A 16,469-nucleotide genomic window follows, 5' to 3' on the forward strand; every position below is an offset into this window, starting at 1 on the left:
GTCAAGCGTCTGCTGATAATCTATAGTTAACATCGGCCATGTTCTAATATTGACAAATATCCCACAATTGGATTTTGGCTTACCTAGGATATAGACACAACTGCTTGCTTTCGCTAGTACATACGACCACAGCTCGCAGAGAACTCGGGATCCCGTCCGCTCTCCCATAGATAAGCTGCGAAGCGCTGGATTAGTAGTTGGGTCGGTGACGACCAGCGAATCCCCGGTGTTGTATGTTTTTTTTGAGGGGGTTTGCCACTATCGCCAACACTTTTTGTTCCCAAGCCTAAGAATATAACATAACTTATCGGCTTGCTGAATCCTCTCACTAACTCAAATAATAGATATGTATAGAAGTTGTCTATTTATTTTTAGAATATTGGCATGTTCAGTAGGATGCAACTTGGGGTTCCTATGATGACTGAACCAGGTAAACGGTTCCTTTCTGGTATTTCTATTGATGATTTGAGTTTTGTCTTGCAAGTATCATACGGGTCAGCTCTGTGCGACAATCTCTTTGATGTACATGTATATTCTTGGTCTGCCAAGTTGATGCATGTTCTATAGAATCCCATTTCGGTAAGAAAGTATGATGATGGAAATGTCGTCTTCCCAAGCGTCTTTGTTCAATACCTCGAAAATAGCAATTTCCTCGCTCATCAACTCAAGGACTTGGCCAACTTGAAATCCCATCAAAGAGACTCCAAGAGTCTGTGCTTCACCTCGCCAGTTTCTTGTCTCGAACAAGTCGGCTATCTCAACCAAATACCCTGAACAGAATCCCGACGAGTCTATATAGAATCACCATGAGCCCGACATCTTAATCTTAAGCAACATTTTCACTTGCTAAAAAAAAACTACAATTTTCACTCATTACAATGAATTTCAAGTTATTTCTTTTGTCCTTCACCCTCGGTGTCTTCGCTATCGAGTCTGAACGACCATTCTTCTTCTCTTCCCAATTCGGGAAACCCAACCCAACCATCACCTTCAATGACACAAATGGCACATCCCATACCATCTCCAACAATGAATGGGAATCCAACTACGCCGCTATCCAAGCCAGAACCAAGCTGGAGTCCCGCTTCAAGACGGGTGGCTTCCTCGACAAGTGTAAGAACGTCCGCTATTACCTCGCCAAGGTAGACGACAAGAACCCGCGCAAGAACGGGTATCACAACGGGTACAAAAAGTCTCCATGGCTTGTGGCTGAATGCCCTGACAAGAACGGGAACTACATTTGTACTTGGCTGGAACTGGGCAAATGTCTCGTCAACCTGGACGGAGAGCTGTACCAGGGTAAAAAGTGAGTCTCAACGCGTGAATATCTTTGAAGACGATTGCTAATGCTCGAAAAACAGCGGAAACTTTCATGAATCTTGCACGCAATGCAACTTGAGAGAAAACGGCCGTTGGTTCAACTGTGGCTGTTGGACCAAGTTACCCAAGGGCACCATTCAATGGACCGATATCAAGGAACGTTTGAAGAGAACGACCATTGACCTGAGTAAGATGCTCTCCCTTTCCTGTTCGAGAATTTATGCTGACATATATCCAGACGTTGCCATTGGAGCCCAAGACGGGTACTTGTACTGTCACGGAAACTGGGGGATCAAAGACTTTTGCAGCGGAAGACCTTCGAATGATCCTTTCTCGATAAAGTGCAATGACAGCGGCATGGAGGCGTACTGCTGGGAGTAGAGCGTATGATGGGTGTATTTGCGTATTATTCTTCGTTACATTCGTTCAAGACAGTTTGTTCTTCGTTACATTCGTTCAAGACAGTTTAGTTTTCGTTGCCCTTTTCGGGGTTATTTTGGAGAATTGCGTTGAGGAGGGTATCGCCTCAATTCAATGGACACATTTCTGATCTTCTGTTTTATCAGATCAGAATATCCAGTGTCGACTCACCTCTCTGTTGTCGCCATCTGTTGGTAGACTCGACCAACTCAGGACAACCCTTCAATAACCATCCCCATTTCTTGAGAAATCCCACGCTCACCTCCCAACTTGCTGCATTGTGTGATTCCCCCCAGACAATAAGATACGCGTCGTCCAAGCCTTGACTACACGTAACTCCAAGGATATCAAAACACAGTTCATCCTCGTCGATGATACCGCCCGTATACGCCCTTAGCATATTATCTCTTAATTGCGGAATGGGTAGCAGGTCAACCCAAGGATGATGTTCAATCTCAATCTGTAGTTTTGTGGGATATAGAGACTTAGGACATGAGAGAGGAGTGGTGGTAGATTCTAGAGGACCAAAAGTCTTGATGCTCCATGGAGACGTCACATCGTCGCAGCATAAGCCTTCGAGTGGAATGCCGATGTGTAAAGCATTGTTTGAGACGGCATTAACGGCATTGAGACGAATAAGTGATGGTAGCATCGCAGGACGGTGAGAATTGAGACTGTGTTGCACCCGGACGAGTTGCATGAAAGCATATGCTATCGCACGGTCGCGAGGTGTCGGCAAGATGAGGATACCTTCAGAGTTTGTTGTCGAGTCATCGTGGATACTGTCCCGAGCTTTCCGCTTGCCTTGACAATGTCAGTTTCATGATATACCGCCTTTTTGATTCTACGGTGAGTGGGTTTGACTGACGATAAGCTCTTTGGTTGAGACGATTCTGTCGTCTCCTCCTATCGCTGGAGTTAGTGATGCCCATCCAATCATCCTCTGGGTCTCTCGGCTCCGATAGATTGCGGCATTGTTTGCGCCGCATGAGGATCGGAGGTTGTTGGGTAAGCAAATCCGGATATCTCTGTTGCAGTTGCTGCGGCATTGGTTCGGCCATTCCGGAGGAGACGGCTTTCTTACGTACAGAGTGCGATTGACAAGTAAGTGAAGTGGTCCCAGTGTTGCGTCAGTCGTCTCTATTCTGCTGACATGGAAATGTATGTAAACTCCGAGTTGAAAGAAGGAGAAATGTCGATAAGAACAAAATAGGTTTGTCGGTCAGCAATCTAAGAATAGTCTGCATAGCTGATTACTGAGCTAAACCATCAAATTGAATCGTCTCATGCCTCAATATTCTTCCGAATTGATAAGATCCAAGTGCTACTGTGGATCTCCCATGTGGGAATAATGAAGCTAATGCAACCTGCTGACATGAATAGACCGAAAAAAGTCTGAACAATCCCAGCAACCATGTTTCGACGATGGACACTCAATGCTGATGTCAGACCTTTATTTTGATTGGATTTTGATAGGTGAAACTGGTTGTCTTGTCAAAGTACGTACAAAATTTGCCTCTGTTAGATCCATCAAGATGGGATATTCCAGAAAGATAGTCTACGTAATTCATCACAACTACCGATGAATCTACCATGGAGAAAACCTCGTGGCGACCCGCTTCTCTTCCTTGAACATGACATGCATTCCCCATCCGGCCCAATTTCCTCTTTCTCTTTGGTTGATGATTAGTGGGCAAATGAGAACACTCTGACCAACGGCGATGGCTTCCTTTTTTTGCTTTACTCAACACTGCGCTATGTCATGCTAACTCCGATTATATCCAGATCTTAATGCTGATAAATTCACTATTATACTTTTTTTTCTATGACGCTGTGGAGTATCGGATCCGAGCTTTGTCTTGCCTTGGATACTTGTGGAATTTCCATGATGGACTAGAAAAAGTCTAACAGTCTGGCAGTCACAATAATTATATATAAAGAGTTGCTATAGTTCCTAGATAATTTGTCTATTTTTAATTGAAGCATATTACTCTCTCACAACTCTCTCATCAGTCTATACAACTCTTATACCCACCAATCTCATATATATATATACAAATCTCACAACATACACAATGGCTGAATACGAGTTCAAGGGATGGATGGGCCGTGACGCTGAGTCCGTCAACGGAAAGATGGAATGGGGTTCTTTCGAGCCCAAGAAGTGGGAGGAGAACGACGTCGATATCAAGATCACTCACTGCGGTATCTGCGGTTCTGACCTCCACATTCTCCGATCTGGCTGGGGCGAGACACCTTTCCGTAAGTCAATTCACCTTCTTTATCTCTGAGCATATACTAACAGAAACAGCCTGCTGTGTCGGCCACGAAATTGTTGGCAAGGCTGTCAAGGTCGGCCAGAACGTCAAGAACATCAAGGTCGGCGACCGCGTCGGTGTTGGTGCTCAGGCCCGCAGCTGCCTCCGCGAGGACTGCATTGAGTGCTCCGCTGGCCGACTCAACTACTGTGACAACATGGTCAGCACCTACGGCTCCGTCTACCCCGACGACATCGGCAAGTCTTACGGTGGATACGCCGACTACAACCGTACCGACTCTCGCTTCGTCGTCAAGATTCCCGAGGGTCTCCCTTCTGAAGTCGCCGCTCCCATGCTCTGCGGTGGTGTCACTGTCTACGCTCCTCTCCGAAACAACGGCTGCGGTCCCGGAAAGACTGTCGGTATCGTCGGTGTTGGTGGCCTGGGTCACTTCGGTGTCCTCTTCGCCAAGGCTCTCGGCGCTGACAAGGTCGTCGGTATCTCCCGCAAGGCCTCCAAGAGGGATGAGGTTCTCGCTCTCGGTGCCGACTCTTACATCGCTACTGACGATGATGAGGGCTGGGCCGACAAGTACGCCAAGACTGTCGACCTGATTGTCTGCACTGTCTCCAGTAACAAGATGCCCTTCAGCGACTACTTCAAGCTCCTCCGCCACGGCGGCAACTTCGTCCAGGTCGGTGCCCCCGACTCTGGTGAGCTCCCTCCCGTCAACGCTTTCACTCTCATCAAGGGTGGCTTCAAGCTCAGCGGCAGCCTCATCGGTTCTCCCGCCGATATCGAGGAGATGCTTGAGCTTGCTGTTAAGAAGAACGTCAAGCCCTGGATTGAGAAGCGACCCATGGAGGACGCTAACCAGGCTATCATCGATATGGAGCAGGGCAAGGCTCGATACCGATACGTTCTTGTGAACCAGAAGAACATTGAGTAAATGCGTTTATTTTAAAGATACCAAGATAGAGATAGAGATAGAATTGTATAATAGCGATGACGAATGACCAAATACAATAATCATTGGCAAACAACAACCATTTCTTACTTCACAGTAAATTGAACACGACCACATCAATACAAAGGCATCATCATAAACTCGGAGTGTAAATCATTTGAATCTGAAATGAAAAAAAAACCTAACATGGATAAAATTTCTACAAGGGACCCACTGGTTTACGTGAAGGCATTGTGGTGGTCATCTAATCAAACACACCCAGCAACAACCTCTGAGCAGAACATCATCGTTTAGCCCAATTAATGTCAGAAAATAAGTATTAACTTAAATATCTAGCTATTTAGGATATAGTCACTCACTCTCACGTGATACCTCTCACTCCACGCCACGTGCCTTCATGAAATCCACCATATCGAAGAAACTCTTCTTATATCGCCTCTCCTGCGTCGTCCTGTTCACTGTTTGGATCCCAAACTGAGCAGAATAATCTCCGAACTCCCAATTGTCACTGAAACTCCACGCGTAGGCTCCTATAACTTCAACTCCGTCTTCCCAGATCGCCTTGAGAGTCTCGGACAAGAAGCTCAAGTAGTAGATGCTTCGGGGTGTATCAAACAGCTGATCAGATAGCTCCTTCTCTGCCTCGCCGAAAACAGGAAAGCCAAACTCTGTTAGAGCTACAGGGGTTCTCCATGTGTTGTGCAGATAGTTGAGGTAGCTTCGGAGGTAGGTGGGTGTGATGTACACGTAGCTGTAAGACCGGTAGCCGATGTTCCACCCATTGACGGTCGTAGTAGTTTGATTGACACAGTACGGCCGGAAAGTAGAAGATGAATTTGATGCGCATTCTAGAATACTGTCCTTGTCGTCCGGAACAGGTGGTGCGATAACCGTGGCAGTATATGGATCGATGCCCATAAAGTCAGCCGTGCCGCCGATGTACTTGAGATCCTCCTCGCTCAACGGTACAAAGTCATCAAAAGTCTTTTTAAACGACTCAGGGTAATCTTGACCGAGGTAGATAGGATTGCAAAAGGGACCGAGTTGAATTGAGTTGAAGTGGTCGGCAGCATATACATCCGCCTCACTCTTCGGATCCCGAGGAACACCAAAGTTATTGTTGAACTTGAGCGCAATCTTGCCCTGTCCGCCGAGTTCTTCCTTGTACCAGCGGTAGACTCTAGCATGAGACTTGACGACATTGTATACTGATAGGGCATTGTATGAGTAGAGAAGTGGTTCATTGTAAGTGAACCAGACAGGGACACGATCAGCATAATGACTCATGACGACCTTTGCATAGTGAACAAAGGCATCCTGAAAAGTCTCATTCTGGTAACCACCGTTCGTGTACCCGATTAGAGGCCTGTCTGCAGCTTTGGTGAGGTTACTTCCGAAGAACTGAAGGGGAGTGTCGAAGTGAAGCAGAGTAACTTCGGGGGTCATTCCTTTTTCAAGAATGAAGTTAATCACATCATTATAATGATCGATTCCTTCCTGGTTCACAGGTGTACCGGGTAACGCGAAGGGCAAGATTCTCGTCCACGCGATACTGAATGAGAAATGCTTCGCGCCCATGGCAGCGACGCGCTCGATATCTTGCTTGTAGTAGTAATAGTGCTCGTTCGTAACGTAATCCTTCGCACGATCAGTCTGGATAAGAATATCCATGAGAGACGGCGCCTTGCCCTCCTCAGCAGTAGCGCCCTCGATCTGGCTTGCAGAGCTCGCAACACCAAAGCTAAAGTTCTTTGGGAAGTTGTAGCAGTCTGAAGGACCGAAGTAGTCTCGCGGCGGGAGAACAAGCTCGCTGCTAGGAATGGGAGTGGGCGATACGGTAGTGCTGAAGATACCCGTCTCAGTAAAGTTGGGAGGGTTTGCGTGCTCCCACAAAGCAGTCCACGCAGCTTGGCCATACGGATCATCCGTGTCTGAGGCTTTGGTGGTGGCATTAGGGTCCCATTTTCCCCATGTGGTGAACGACAGTGAAGGCACGAGGGAGATGAGAGACTCCGGTGAATCGGCGTATGTCGTTGTGGTGGTAGGCGCAGGCACCGAGGTGGCGTATCTCACAGTCTCAGTAAGAGTGTAACTGAAGGGTGTATATGTGTATTTTGGCTCTCGTGTCTCTGTAGCTTTGCATTGAGGACGTTCTGTAGGACCCTCGGCCTCATTGTAGACCATCTGGCCGAGAGCCAGCGATGCAGAAAGCAACTGCAGGACAGCTTGTGAGAGTGTCATGGTGGGCGATTAAGAGACACACACTTGGCTGAGGATGAAATCATATGGAAGGGGTCACAATATTTATATGCTTTACGTCGAGAAACTTAGTTCAGTGGTGAGAGTATAAGAGACGAAATTAGTGAGTCAATTTACAGCATTTTAGATCAAGCTTTAGACGATGTATTTTTGACTCTCAGATGCAGCATCGTATGTCCACTTTCCTTCTTGTCATGAATTCCGCGACGTATTCCGCTGTATAAGTCGATCCCCAGGTTTCGGACCGATTGAAACCTGTTTAATTGAGTAAAGATCGCGGGGAAGATGCGGGGTGTAAGTTCAAACGGTCATATCCTAAGCCTCGGACTCTCAGCTCTTCCCACTTATTCTCCAGAAATCAGTACGGATTGCCTTTTCAAGGTAGCTTGTTTTTCTCTTTAGCTCTGTGGTTTAAGTCGGTGACGATATCACGTTGTGAAGGATACGATGATGGTGTTGTATTGTGACGATCTTTCCAGTTCGTGGTTTGGAGATCCAGTTAATATGTACCCCAGACACGCGATCCAATAGAGTCAAGATGAGAGAATGCCGATGCTGAGAGCCGTTATTAATTACCCATGCATTATTTCGCCGAAAAGCCAATTTCGTGACTGATGTATCGGGATGTTGAGGAGTGTCATGAACCTGCCCTCCACAGGTTATAAAGGACAATAGCTAGCAGGTAAAAGAAATTAACCTCTAAACTTTAGAGCATAGAAATAAATATCCTAAAAGCTTAGACTAAACAGCATCAACTAGTTTACTAATTTCGTCCCTTATGTTCTTAGCGCCTAGGTTATCTGATACCCTGAGATGAGAATATTAAGTGAAGAAGACATACATACTAGATTGAGCGAAGTTTGAGATAAGTACAAAGGGTAAGGAAGCGAAGGGGTAAGGTGTCGGTATCAGTCAAAGAAGAGAGTGCATGGGAGCAGAAGGATTACTAAAAAGATCTGGAGTAGAGAAAGGTGCTTTTCGCATATAATACCATGAGGCTCAACCCATACAATATGTGAACCACTCACCGGGCGACGCCTTCGAGTGGACTACACCATGATAGATAGTCAATATCCTAACGAAATCGCCATAAATACAGGCATTATTAGACGCTTATACGGCTTGTTTGCCGCCTTTTTAAATCACACCTTGGTCCTCTTTAGATGGTCTAGCAGCCGGTTACCCAGAAGCGAAGTGATATAAATACTTGGAGCAGATATGATCAAATCAAACATATATCGCTGTTATGGCTTGAAGATCCTGTCTCTCTCTATCAACTCTTCAAATACACATGGACTGAGCTCGCCGTTCTGATGGTGAAGTACTGGATAGTTACATACCCCGCAATTTGCATCACGACTTGAATAGCTTCCTCCATTACAAATACACAACATTACCATATCTTGAAGTCGCTTGGTAAATACTTAATACACCGACTTAATGCCCCGTTCAGAAGAAGCACAAGCCTTCTTTTACGCCGTATACTCAGCTGTCCAAGAAATCCCCTATGGCAAAGTCACCACATATGGCCACATCGCCGCGCTTGTAGGAACCCGTAAGTTCGATTCAATTCATCCAAAACATCTCACAGTTTAACATGATATAGCACAAAGACCTCGCCAGGTGGGTGTTTGTCTAAAACACCTTCCTGCTGATCCATCCCAACACTTCAACCATGACAATGTACCATGGCAGAGAGTCATTAACTCTAAAGGACAAATATCACCAAGGTAAGTCAACTCTCAGCGCCAAAGGCCATGACTCACTCTATAGATCTCAACCAGGAGGATCTCGCTCACAGGCCGAAGCTCTCCAAGCCGAAGGGGTAGATGTAGAAACAAATGCCCTCGGCGAGCACTCAGTAGACTTTTCACAGTATGGATGGTTTCCAGAAGTCCTCCCATCAGAAGAGAACGAAGCAAGCGAATGATTAAAACGGTTTTGAACTAGTATTTACCACTATCGATTTGAGACAATAAGGTCCCGTATATGTAATGTAATGCGACCCCAATTAGGGCCTTCATAAAAGTCGTCCCATCTTCCGCTCATCCTTCAATAAAAGTCCTCCCAACTTCCCTGTAGGGAAAAAAGTAGATAGGGGGAAACAGAGAAATGACACATGTACAAAGGCAGAACCCAAATAGCAGACATTTTTGCATCGAGCCGCTCGTATAAGTCAAGGTTTCTCGTCAAGGCAAGAAAAAGAACAAGTGAAAATAAATCCTCCCAAACTCCTGGCCAGTGCTGAAAACTTGGTTGGGATGCCCGACGGAAGTCGCCAGACCGACAATAAACTCGAGGGGGAATATGGTGAACAACATCAAAGCAGAAACGTGGTGACACATAAAGGCGTTGCAAAAAAAACTCCCCTCCCAATCAACCCCCCGTTCTGAACGCATCCCACAACTGGCTCCAATGCGTATCGCAAAATCGACTCATCACGGTAGCCACCTTAGAAGCAGTTCAGGCTTCCCTTCTTCTTCTTGCCCTTGTTGATGGCATTCATGCGCTCCTCTAGTTGGCGTCGAGCAGCTTCGGCCGCTTGTCGCTTCTTACGCTCCTCCTCAACGGCTTGGAGACTCCAACGATTGTCTTGGACTGGCTCAGGAGGTGGGCGATCCTTGAGCTCCTTGACCTCTGCCTCTAGCTCACCAGCACGCTTCTTCCAGGCATCACAATCGGCCTTGACTTGTTTAGTCTGCCTCTCCAAATCGGTGAGTGCCTCCTCAAGGGTTTGAGTAAGTTGGCGCTCTGCACTGAGGTGCTTCTCGATGGTTCGGATGCGGGCCTCTTGATCCTCGGTGATTTGAGAGATGTTGATGTTATCTTTGCTCATTGGGCGTCCAGCGGTTGGAGAGCCGGGAGCGCCGTTGACGGGAGATTGAGCACCGTTTGGCAGGGGAGGAAGTGGGATTGCCGGTGGGGGTGATGGCAGAGAAACGTGAGATGCACTCTTGCGGATGGTTGAGTTGGAGTTTGACCGCTGAATGCCAGCTGCCAATTCGTCCATCTTGTTCTGTTCAGAGTCAGTAAAATCCGTAAGATATTAATGCAGCCTAAACTCACCTGAAGAGCTGTATAATCATGCTTCAGAGTATCCAATTCAGCTGTCAGGCGTGCAGTGGCTGCGTTGGCCTCGTCCAATCTATTGTTGCGTTCTGTCTGGAGAGTACTCAGACGATTGTTAGTGATCTGGACTTCATCAAAGTTGTTCTGGAGCTGTTCTTCCAGCTCTTCGACCAATCGGCTGTTCTTCTTGCTTCGATCGTCAAGATCTGTCATTCTCTTCTTGGCAACCCTGATCTGCTCAACCAATGGGCCAGAAGCGGCACCTCCGTCGAGCATGTCAGCTAGAACCGTCTTGGCATCTTCAAAGTCTTTCATGATCTGCTCATTGATAGTTGTAAGCTCAGCGACTGATGACTCGATTTCGCTTCGCTTAGCTTGCTCTGCATCAAGAGCCTTCTTGCTGGCGGCGAGCTCATCGATACGCTCTGCCAGCTTATCAACATTGGCATCAAGACCCAGAGCATTAGCAACGTGGGTAGACACGCTGTGGAGTTCATCCCTTGCCTCAGCAAGTTCCGTCTCAAGCCTAAGGGCACTGTCGGCGTGCTCGGACAACAAAACCTCAACCTGCTCTTCATAGCCCTTCTGCTCGGTGGTCTTCAGATCAGCCAGTGCCTTCGAGTGCTGAATCTTCAGCTCATCGAGACTCGACTGGTTACTCTGTGAAGTCTCATCATAGGCGGCGATCTGCTTCTGAAGATTGGCGAGAAGTTGTAGTTGACCAGCGTTGTCCTGCTTGACTGCTTCGTGTGCCTTTTGGAGTTCATCCAACTCAGCACGAGCCGCAGAATGAGCCTGCTCCAGTTCGGCAACCTTGGCAGCGTTGCTGTTGATGATAGCTTTGTATTCATCAATCTCGTGGCGCAAAAAGCCGATGAGATTTTGTTGTCGCTGCTCAGACTCTGTTGTCGACTCATCGTTATCACCGTTTGACTGAGATTGGGATGATGAAAGTTGGACATGGTTCGATGCCACCTGGGCCTCAAGCTGTCCGATTGTGCCTCGCATCTGGAACTCCGTGTTTTCCATAGAATCGAGGGCTTCCTTATGCTTCTTCTCCCACATAGCAACTTCGGTTTGGAGCTCAGCGACGCGCTGCTCGTACTTGGGATCAAAGTTGTCGAGTTGTTGAGTACCAGACTTAGTGCCAAGGGCTTGACGCAAAGCCTCAAGCTCAGTTGTGAGGGCGTGCTCACGAGACATGTGTGCGTTTCTGGTTTCGGTGAGTTGCCTCTCATTCTGCTCGAGCTGATCTCGAAGTGTGGCAACCATGGTCATCTCCACGGGGCTGGCCTTCAGACTGGAACGTTCTCTTGTCAAACCCGAGATAATGGTCATCTTAGTTTCCATCTCCTTCTTGGCGGCGGCGACGTCTGCTTCAAGCTCCTGGATTCGTTCGCTCCTCACATGGAGTTCATGTATAGCGGCGTTCAGGTTAATCTCAAAGCTCTGCATAGCCTCAGGGTGAGTACCAAAGTTCTCAGCAGCGATGTTGCGCAGTGATGAAAATGATCGCTGTGCACGATCGACAACAAGCAGGTTTTGGCTTGACTTGCGTCGAATGACAGGAGTGCTGGAACGAGGCGAGGTGGCTTCCATGACACGAGCGCGAGATAGGTCAGTCTTGAGCTCCTCAACGATATCAAGGGTCTCGTTATGCTTGGACTCAAGTTGAGCATATCTTTCAGCCAGTTCTTGTTCGGCAGCTTCACGCTCCTGTGCCATGAACTTGAGTCGTTCAAGTTCGGCAGCAAGCTCGACGCTCTCGTCGTTGGGCAAATTCTCTGTTGAGGCCGCTGCAGGCTTAGTGGTAGCGGTTTCGTCATCAGAAAGAATGTCGCCGTTTGATGACGCAGCAGTAGCAGGTGAGTCCATCGCAGATGATAGCTCAGAGGAAAGTGATCGTGTAAATGAGGATCGTCCAGTCTTCAGATCGTTTGTTCTCGTGTCGGACAAGAAGGACTCGGGACGAGTGCTGCGTGTAGGTGTGGCAACAGAGATTACAGATTGGCGCTGTGCTTGTGCGTGACGGGCTTCGTCAACAACGTCCTGCATCTCGGCAAGTCTGCGCATGGCTGACTCGTATTTGGACTGAAGGGAGTCGTAATCGTTGATAGTCGACTCGTGCTCTACACGCAAGTCGAAAAGCTCCTGAGTCATATTCTCAAGTTTATCAGCAACAAACTTGGACTGAGCCGGGCTGGGAGGAGGCTCCTGTTCTGAGGGCTTCTCAAGTCGTAGAGAATCCTCATCCACCTCCTTGACAGTGCCAATCCTAGTACGAGAGTGGTCTTGTTCCTCATCACCTTCGGGAATGGGATCTTCCATTTGGCTATGGCGACTGACATGTGACAGGTTTCGAGAATGCTCAGCCGTGGCACGACGAGACGTAATACCATTGGCCGAGTCGGCACGGTTTTCGGTTCCGTTCTCAGCTCCAGGTTCTTTGCCATCTTGAATTTGGTCAAGCTCATAAAGGAGGGAGTCGAGCTTGCCCAAACTTCTTTGCCGCTCCACCACCTGCTCGAGACGATCGATCTCGCGCTGCATCAGCTCAGCATCTTGATCCGCCTCGGCCAGACGCTCCTCTAGAGTTGAAATGTAGTCCTCGCACGACGACTCATTCTCTCGAACACGGGAAATCTCCTTACGAAGTTCCATGACGATAGTTGCGTTCTTCTCTTCGCCACTAGTATGGCCATCCAGCTTGGCCTCGAGATCGTGGAGGTAGCTCTCGGTATTGTTTTCGCGGTCGACAAGCTTCTGCAGACGGGTCTGAAGCTGATTGTTGATGGTTTCGACATAAGCACATTTTGTCTCCTTCTCGAGAAGGTTAGTCTCGACATTTGACAATGTGCCGCGAGTGCTAGAAAGAGACTGTTCGAGAGACTGTATCGTCTTTTCATATTCCATCACAACCTGTTCAACGGCTTGCGCAAAAGAGTTCGATCGGTTGATGCGGTCATCTGCGGTATCGCCTGCAAATTCGTCCTGTTGGTTTGCGCCTGATTCGTTCTCGCGAGCACGAGCAAGCTCGGCAATAAGTCGTGCGTGACGCTGGCTGAGAGCAGTATAGCTTTCTTGGGTATCTAGAAGCTGGTTCTGCAGTTCTGCCTCACGCTCGTTCTGGCGATCAGACCGCTCGTTAGTTAGTGGCGCGTTACGTCGGGGGCTTCCGCCATGTTCGGCACTGCGGATCTGCTCGCGCAGAAAAGCAACCTCAGCTTTGAGACGGTCGATAATAGCCTTGCTATCGCCCTCTTCCGTCTGCTGAATGCGCGGCTTGGACTGGATCGCTCGAGCGCGTTGGGCATATTGGACTGTGTTTAACGTTTCGCTTAGATGGAATTCGGCGGGTGTGACACAAGCAATCATGTAGGTAATGGCATTACCGCCAAGCGAATCTTGCAACAATCGTGTCAGTCGGGAATCGCGATACGAAACGTGAGAACCAGCGTTCTTAGCTGAAAGTTGGCTAATGACTTTACCAAGAGCGGCAAGTCCAGCGTTGATGGAGATACCCTCTTTGGCACGATCACCCTGAGCACCTGTGTTCTTGAGCCTTTCACTTCCAGCCAAATCAACAAAATGAAGTTTACTATCGGTTGTGATAGAAACGTCTTGGCTAGAAAGTCCCTCAGCTGGCATGGAGTGCCGCTTGTCGGAGGTCTGTCCCGAGCCAGTTTTGTTCTTGCGCTGGATGAGGTTGAGCGAGAAGACGGCATGGGATCGCGATGATTTGGCATTGATGGCAGTGGCGTCGGTTTGCCGAATAGAGGATCCAAAGTTGAGAGCATTCATGAGGTCGTCTGCTGAGTTAATTTCGACTTGTCGAAGACCAGTCAGGATAATGTTGCCTTTAGTGTCCTCGCGAATGGCGACATTCACGCGCTCTTGCATTGGAGTTGTATCGGGTACGAGAAGATCGCGCAACTGTTCGTTGTAAATCTCAACATATGTTGCTTTCAGCGACCACTCTCGGTCGCCAAGCGTATTCTGCTGACTGAGTCCTCGAGGGCTTCGGAGATGCGAAAGGGAACTGCGATTCGCTTTGGCAGAAGATTTTGGGGTCTCAAGCTTCTCGAAAAGCGCAGTTGCGGCTCTGGGAATAACACCTAGAGCGCTTGTTAGCAAGCACACGTGGTTGGTATCTTGTCCAACTTACCCATCAACTCTTCATCATATTGTTCGCCAGGTCCGGATGTGCCCATAGTGTATGATTTACCAGCGCCTGACTGACCATATGCCATCAGCGATACGTTGTATCCTTGTATGAACGAGTTGATACAGTCGGAAACATAATCCCAAATACCCTCTTGCGTCACGTCGGTGTTGAAAACCCGGTCGAAAACGAATAGTTTGCGACCCTGAGGTGAATCGATGGCAAGGCTGGTATCAGAAGTCGTATGAACCATGGGCTTCTGGAATCGCTGGGGAATAAGGTCGTAGCCAGGGTCCTCTGGCTTCAACGGTGGCCGCACTCGAACGACTGGAAGAACCAAGGTTAGCATCTCGAAATGTTGGAGACAATGGCTGACATACCGACTTTGACAGCGGTTCGGCTGTCATCATCTGAGGCTCTGCTTCCTCCTCCCGCCTTACTTGACATGCTCAATCTACTGCTACTTCTAGGTTGGGCTCTGGCGGCGATGGCACTCATAGGCCTTTGGATTCCTCCCGGCGAGGCCGGGGGCGAGCTTGCCATGATGGCTGTTTGTGAGGTGCGGAGGAAATGCGCGGTGTCTCAGGTATCGCAAGTCGGCAACGGCGGCAAAAACGAACGTCGCTTAACAGCTTAGAAGGCCGCAGAGGGCTTTCTTTAAGGTCTTGTCTTCCGCTGAGGGAGAAGGTGTCGGCGTTCAGAACGTCATAGATGATCGCAGCGGTACGGAAAGTCGTCGTTGATGAGGGGATCGCGAGTGTTCCAGAGGGTCTCACGTGCGATAGCTGGACTCTTGGAAGTTTCAATGAGCGAAGACGAGGCGGTTGTCGAGTGTTTATCCCGACCAGGGGTGTAGGGGGAGCGTAATTAAACAAGCGACCGACGAGGGGCGATCGGGCAGTTGTCGAGTGCTTAGTTATTGATAATTCTACGTTCCAGCGCAGCGGTGGAGCGGAACGAGGATGGGTCGCTAGCGGAGGGGTCTGGGCTTTTTGTCGAGAAAGCTAAGATAAAAGTGACGGTCGATGGAAGGAAACAGCGCAGAAAGAAACTAACGAAGCGGTGGGAGAAGTTTGACCGTAATGCAATGATTGAGAGGGAAAGGACAGAATGTCGCGATGTTGGACGAGGAGTTTGTTAATCACTTTTCAGGAGTCACAGAAAAAAAAGCACAGAGGAAAAAATAAAAAGGGACTGGACGGCAGCCCACCACTACAGCAGCAGTACTGGCCCGTAGATTAGTAGACTGGCACTGTCACCCAGGGGCAAGAGGCAGGAGGGTTCAGTACCTATTCCATGCTTCCATTCAACTCAGTCCAACACAGTCCAACTCAGTTTAGGGGCATCTAAAGGCTGTCAAGTCCGCCCCTAAGGACTAGAGGGTACATTAGTGCTGGGCCAACGTTGTCAGGTACCTCGCGTCTAATGGACCTGATTGCTTGACCCCTGAATTTTGGATTGAACGCTAGGAACAGGATCAGTTAGATCGTGACGGAGATGGCGCCTACTGGTCCGACTGCATCTTTTAAATGGGTCATCCCCGGTGCTCGTACCTGGCCCGCGCAACCAGTAGTGGGCAGGGACCCTCAGGCCTGGTTTGTCGGCCTAATATACTTTGTAGTATCTTGCTTGGACCCTTAACTATTACCTATAATAATCTGAATGATATTTGGTGATTATCTTTCGTCAAGTCAGTTAAGCCGCAAGAGTCAAGCATCTCATCTTATTAAAATACGATTGTCTATATCCTGATTCATGAATCCCATTACATGCCAATTCTGTACAAGTCAAGGTACGCTAACTCTACAGTGAGGTCCCTAGTCCCGGACGTCGGGCAGGCGAGGCGATCCATCCACCAGGTTGGGTTTTATCCCAGTCTCTGTACCGCTTCATCAGACCCTTTTTTTTCTCTCGTTGAATTGTTTTTTTTTGTAGCAACCAGCCACCTAAATATCTACCTCTCTAATATTAGTAGTTACCTAGCTTCCGAGCTTTCAACTCAAGTGCCTCTCCC

General features: G+C 48.3%; 6 protein-coding genes across 6 annotated transcripts; 3 read left to right on the top strand and 3 right to left on the bottom strand.

The window, feature by feature from the left end:
• Window positions 1-878: 878 nt before the first annotated feature.
• On the top strand, window positions 879-1,701 carry FSST1_004545 (Cyanovirin-N; the record flags this gene model as incomplete). The annotated part of the gene is made up of 3 exons (XM_083230730.1): window positions 879-1,306; window positions 1,362-1,507; window positions 1,559-1,701. 3 exons carry the CDS (start codon window positions 879-881, stop codon window positions 1,699-1,701), a joined length of 717 nt encoding a protein of 238 aa, XP_083087975.1.
• Window positions 1,702-1,882: 181 nt separating this feature from the next.
• On the bottom strand, window positions 1,883-2,801 carry FSST1_004546 (DUF3425 domain-containing protein; the record flags this gene model as incomplete). The annotated part of the gene is made up of 2 exons (XM_083230731.1): window positions 1,883-2,544; window positions 2,609-2,801. The coding sequence occupies 2 exons, from the start codon at window positions 2,799-2,801 to the stop codon at window positions 1,883-1,885; spliced, it is 855 nt and encodes a 284-aa protein (XP_083087976.1).
• Window positions 2,802-3,815: 1,014 nt separating this feature from the next.
• FSST1_004547 (chaperonin 10-like protein) lies at window positions 3,816-4,947 on the top strand (the record flags this gene model as incomplete). Its single annotated transcript, XM_083230732.1, has 2 exons — window positions 3,816-4,002; window positions 4,052-4,947. 2 exons carry the CDS (start codon window positions 3,816-3,818, stop codon window positions 4,945-4,947), a joined length of 1,083 nt encoding a protein of 360 aa, XP_083087977.1.
• A 393-nt stretch (window positions 4,948-5,340) lies between these two features.
• On the bottom strand, window positions 5,341-7,206 carry FSST1_004548 (glycoside hydrolase superfamily; the record flags this gene model as incomplete). The annotated part of the gene is made up of 1 exon (XM_083230733.1): window positions 5,341-7,206. The coding sequence occupies one exon, from the start codon at window positions 7,204-7,206 to the stop codon at window positions 5,341-5,343; it is 1,866 nt and encodes a 621-aa protein (XP_083087978.1).
• Window positions 7,207-8,664: 1,458 nt separating this feature from the next.
• FSST1_004549 (6-O-methylguanine DNA methyltransferase) lies at window positions 8,665-9,154 on the top strand (the record flags this gene model as incomplete). The annotated part of the gene is made up of 3 exons (XM_083230734.1): window positions 8,665-8,779; window positions 8,831-8,954; window positions 8,998-9,154. The coding sequence occupies 3 exons, from the start codon at window positions 8,665-8,667 to the stop codon at window positions 9,152-9,154; spliced, it is 396 nt and encodes a 131-aa protein (XP_083087979.1).
• Window positions 9,155-9,676: 522 nt separating this feature from the next.
• FSST1_004550 (kinesin) lies at window positions 9,677-14,998 on the bottom strand (the record flags this gene model as incomplete). The annotated part of the gene is made up of 4 exons (XM_083230735.1): window positions 9,677-10,240; window positions 10,291-14,408; window positions 14,459-14,782; window positions 14,836-14,998. The coding sequence occupies 4 exons, from the start codon at window positions 14,996-14,998 to the stop codon at window positions 9,677-9,679; spliced, it is 5,169 nt and encodes a 1,722-aa protein (XP_083087980.1).
• Between the last annotated feature and the right edge of the window lie 1,471 nt (window positions 14,999-16,469).

This window comes from Fusarium sambucinum, chromosome I (genome assembly GCF_050947815.1).
Source record: "Fusarium sambucinum isolate potato_lamoka chromosome I, whole genome shotgun sequence".
In the NCBI taxonomy this organism is placed as follows: domain Eukaryota; kingdom Fungi; phylum Ascomycota; class Sordariomycetes; order Hypocreales; family Nectriaceae; genus Fusarium; species Fusarium sambucinum.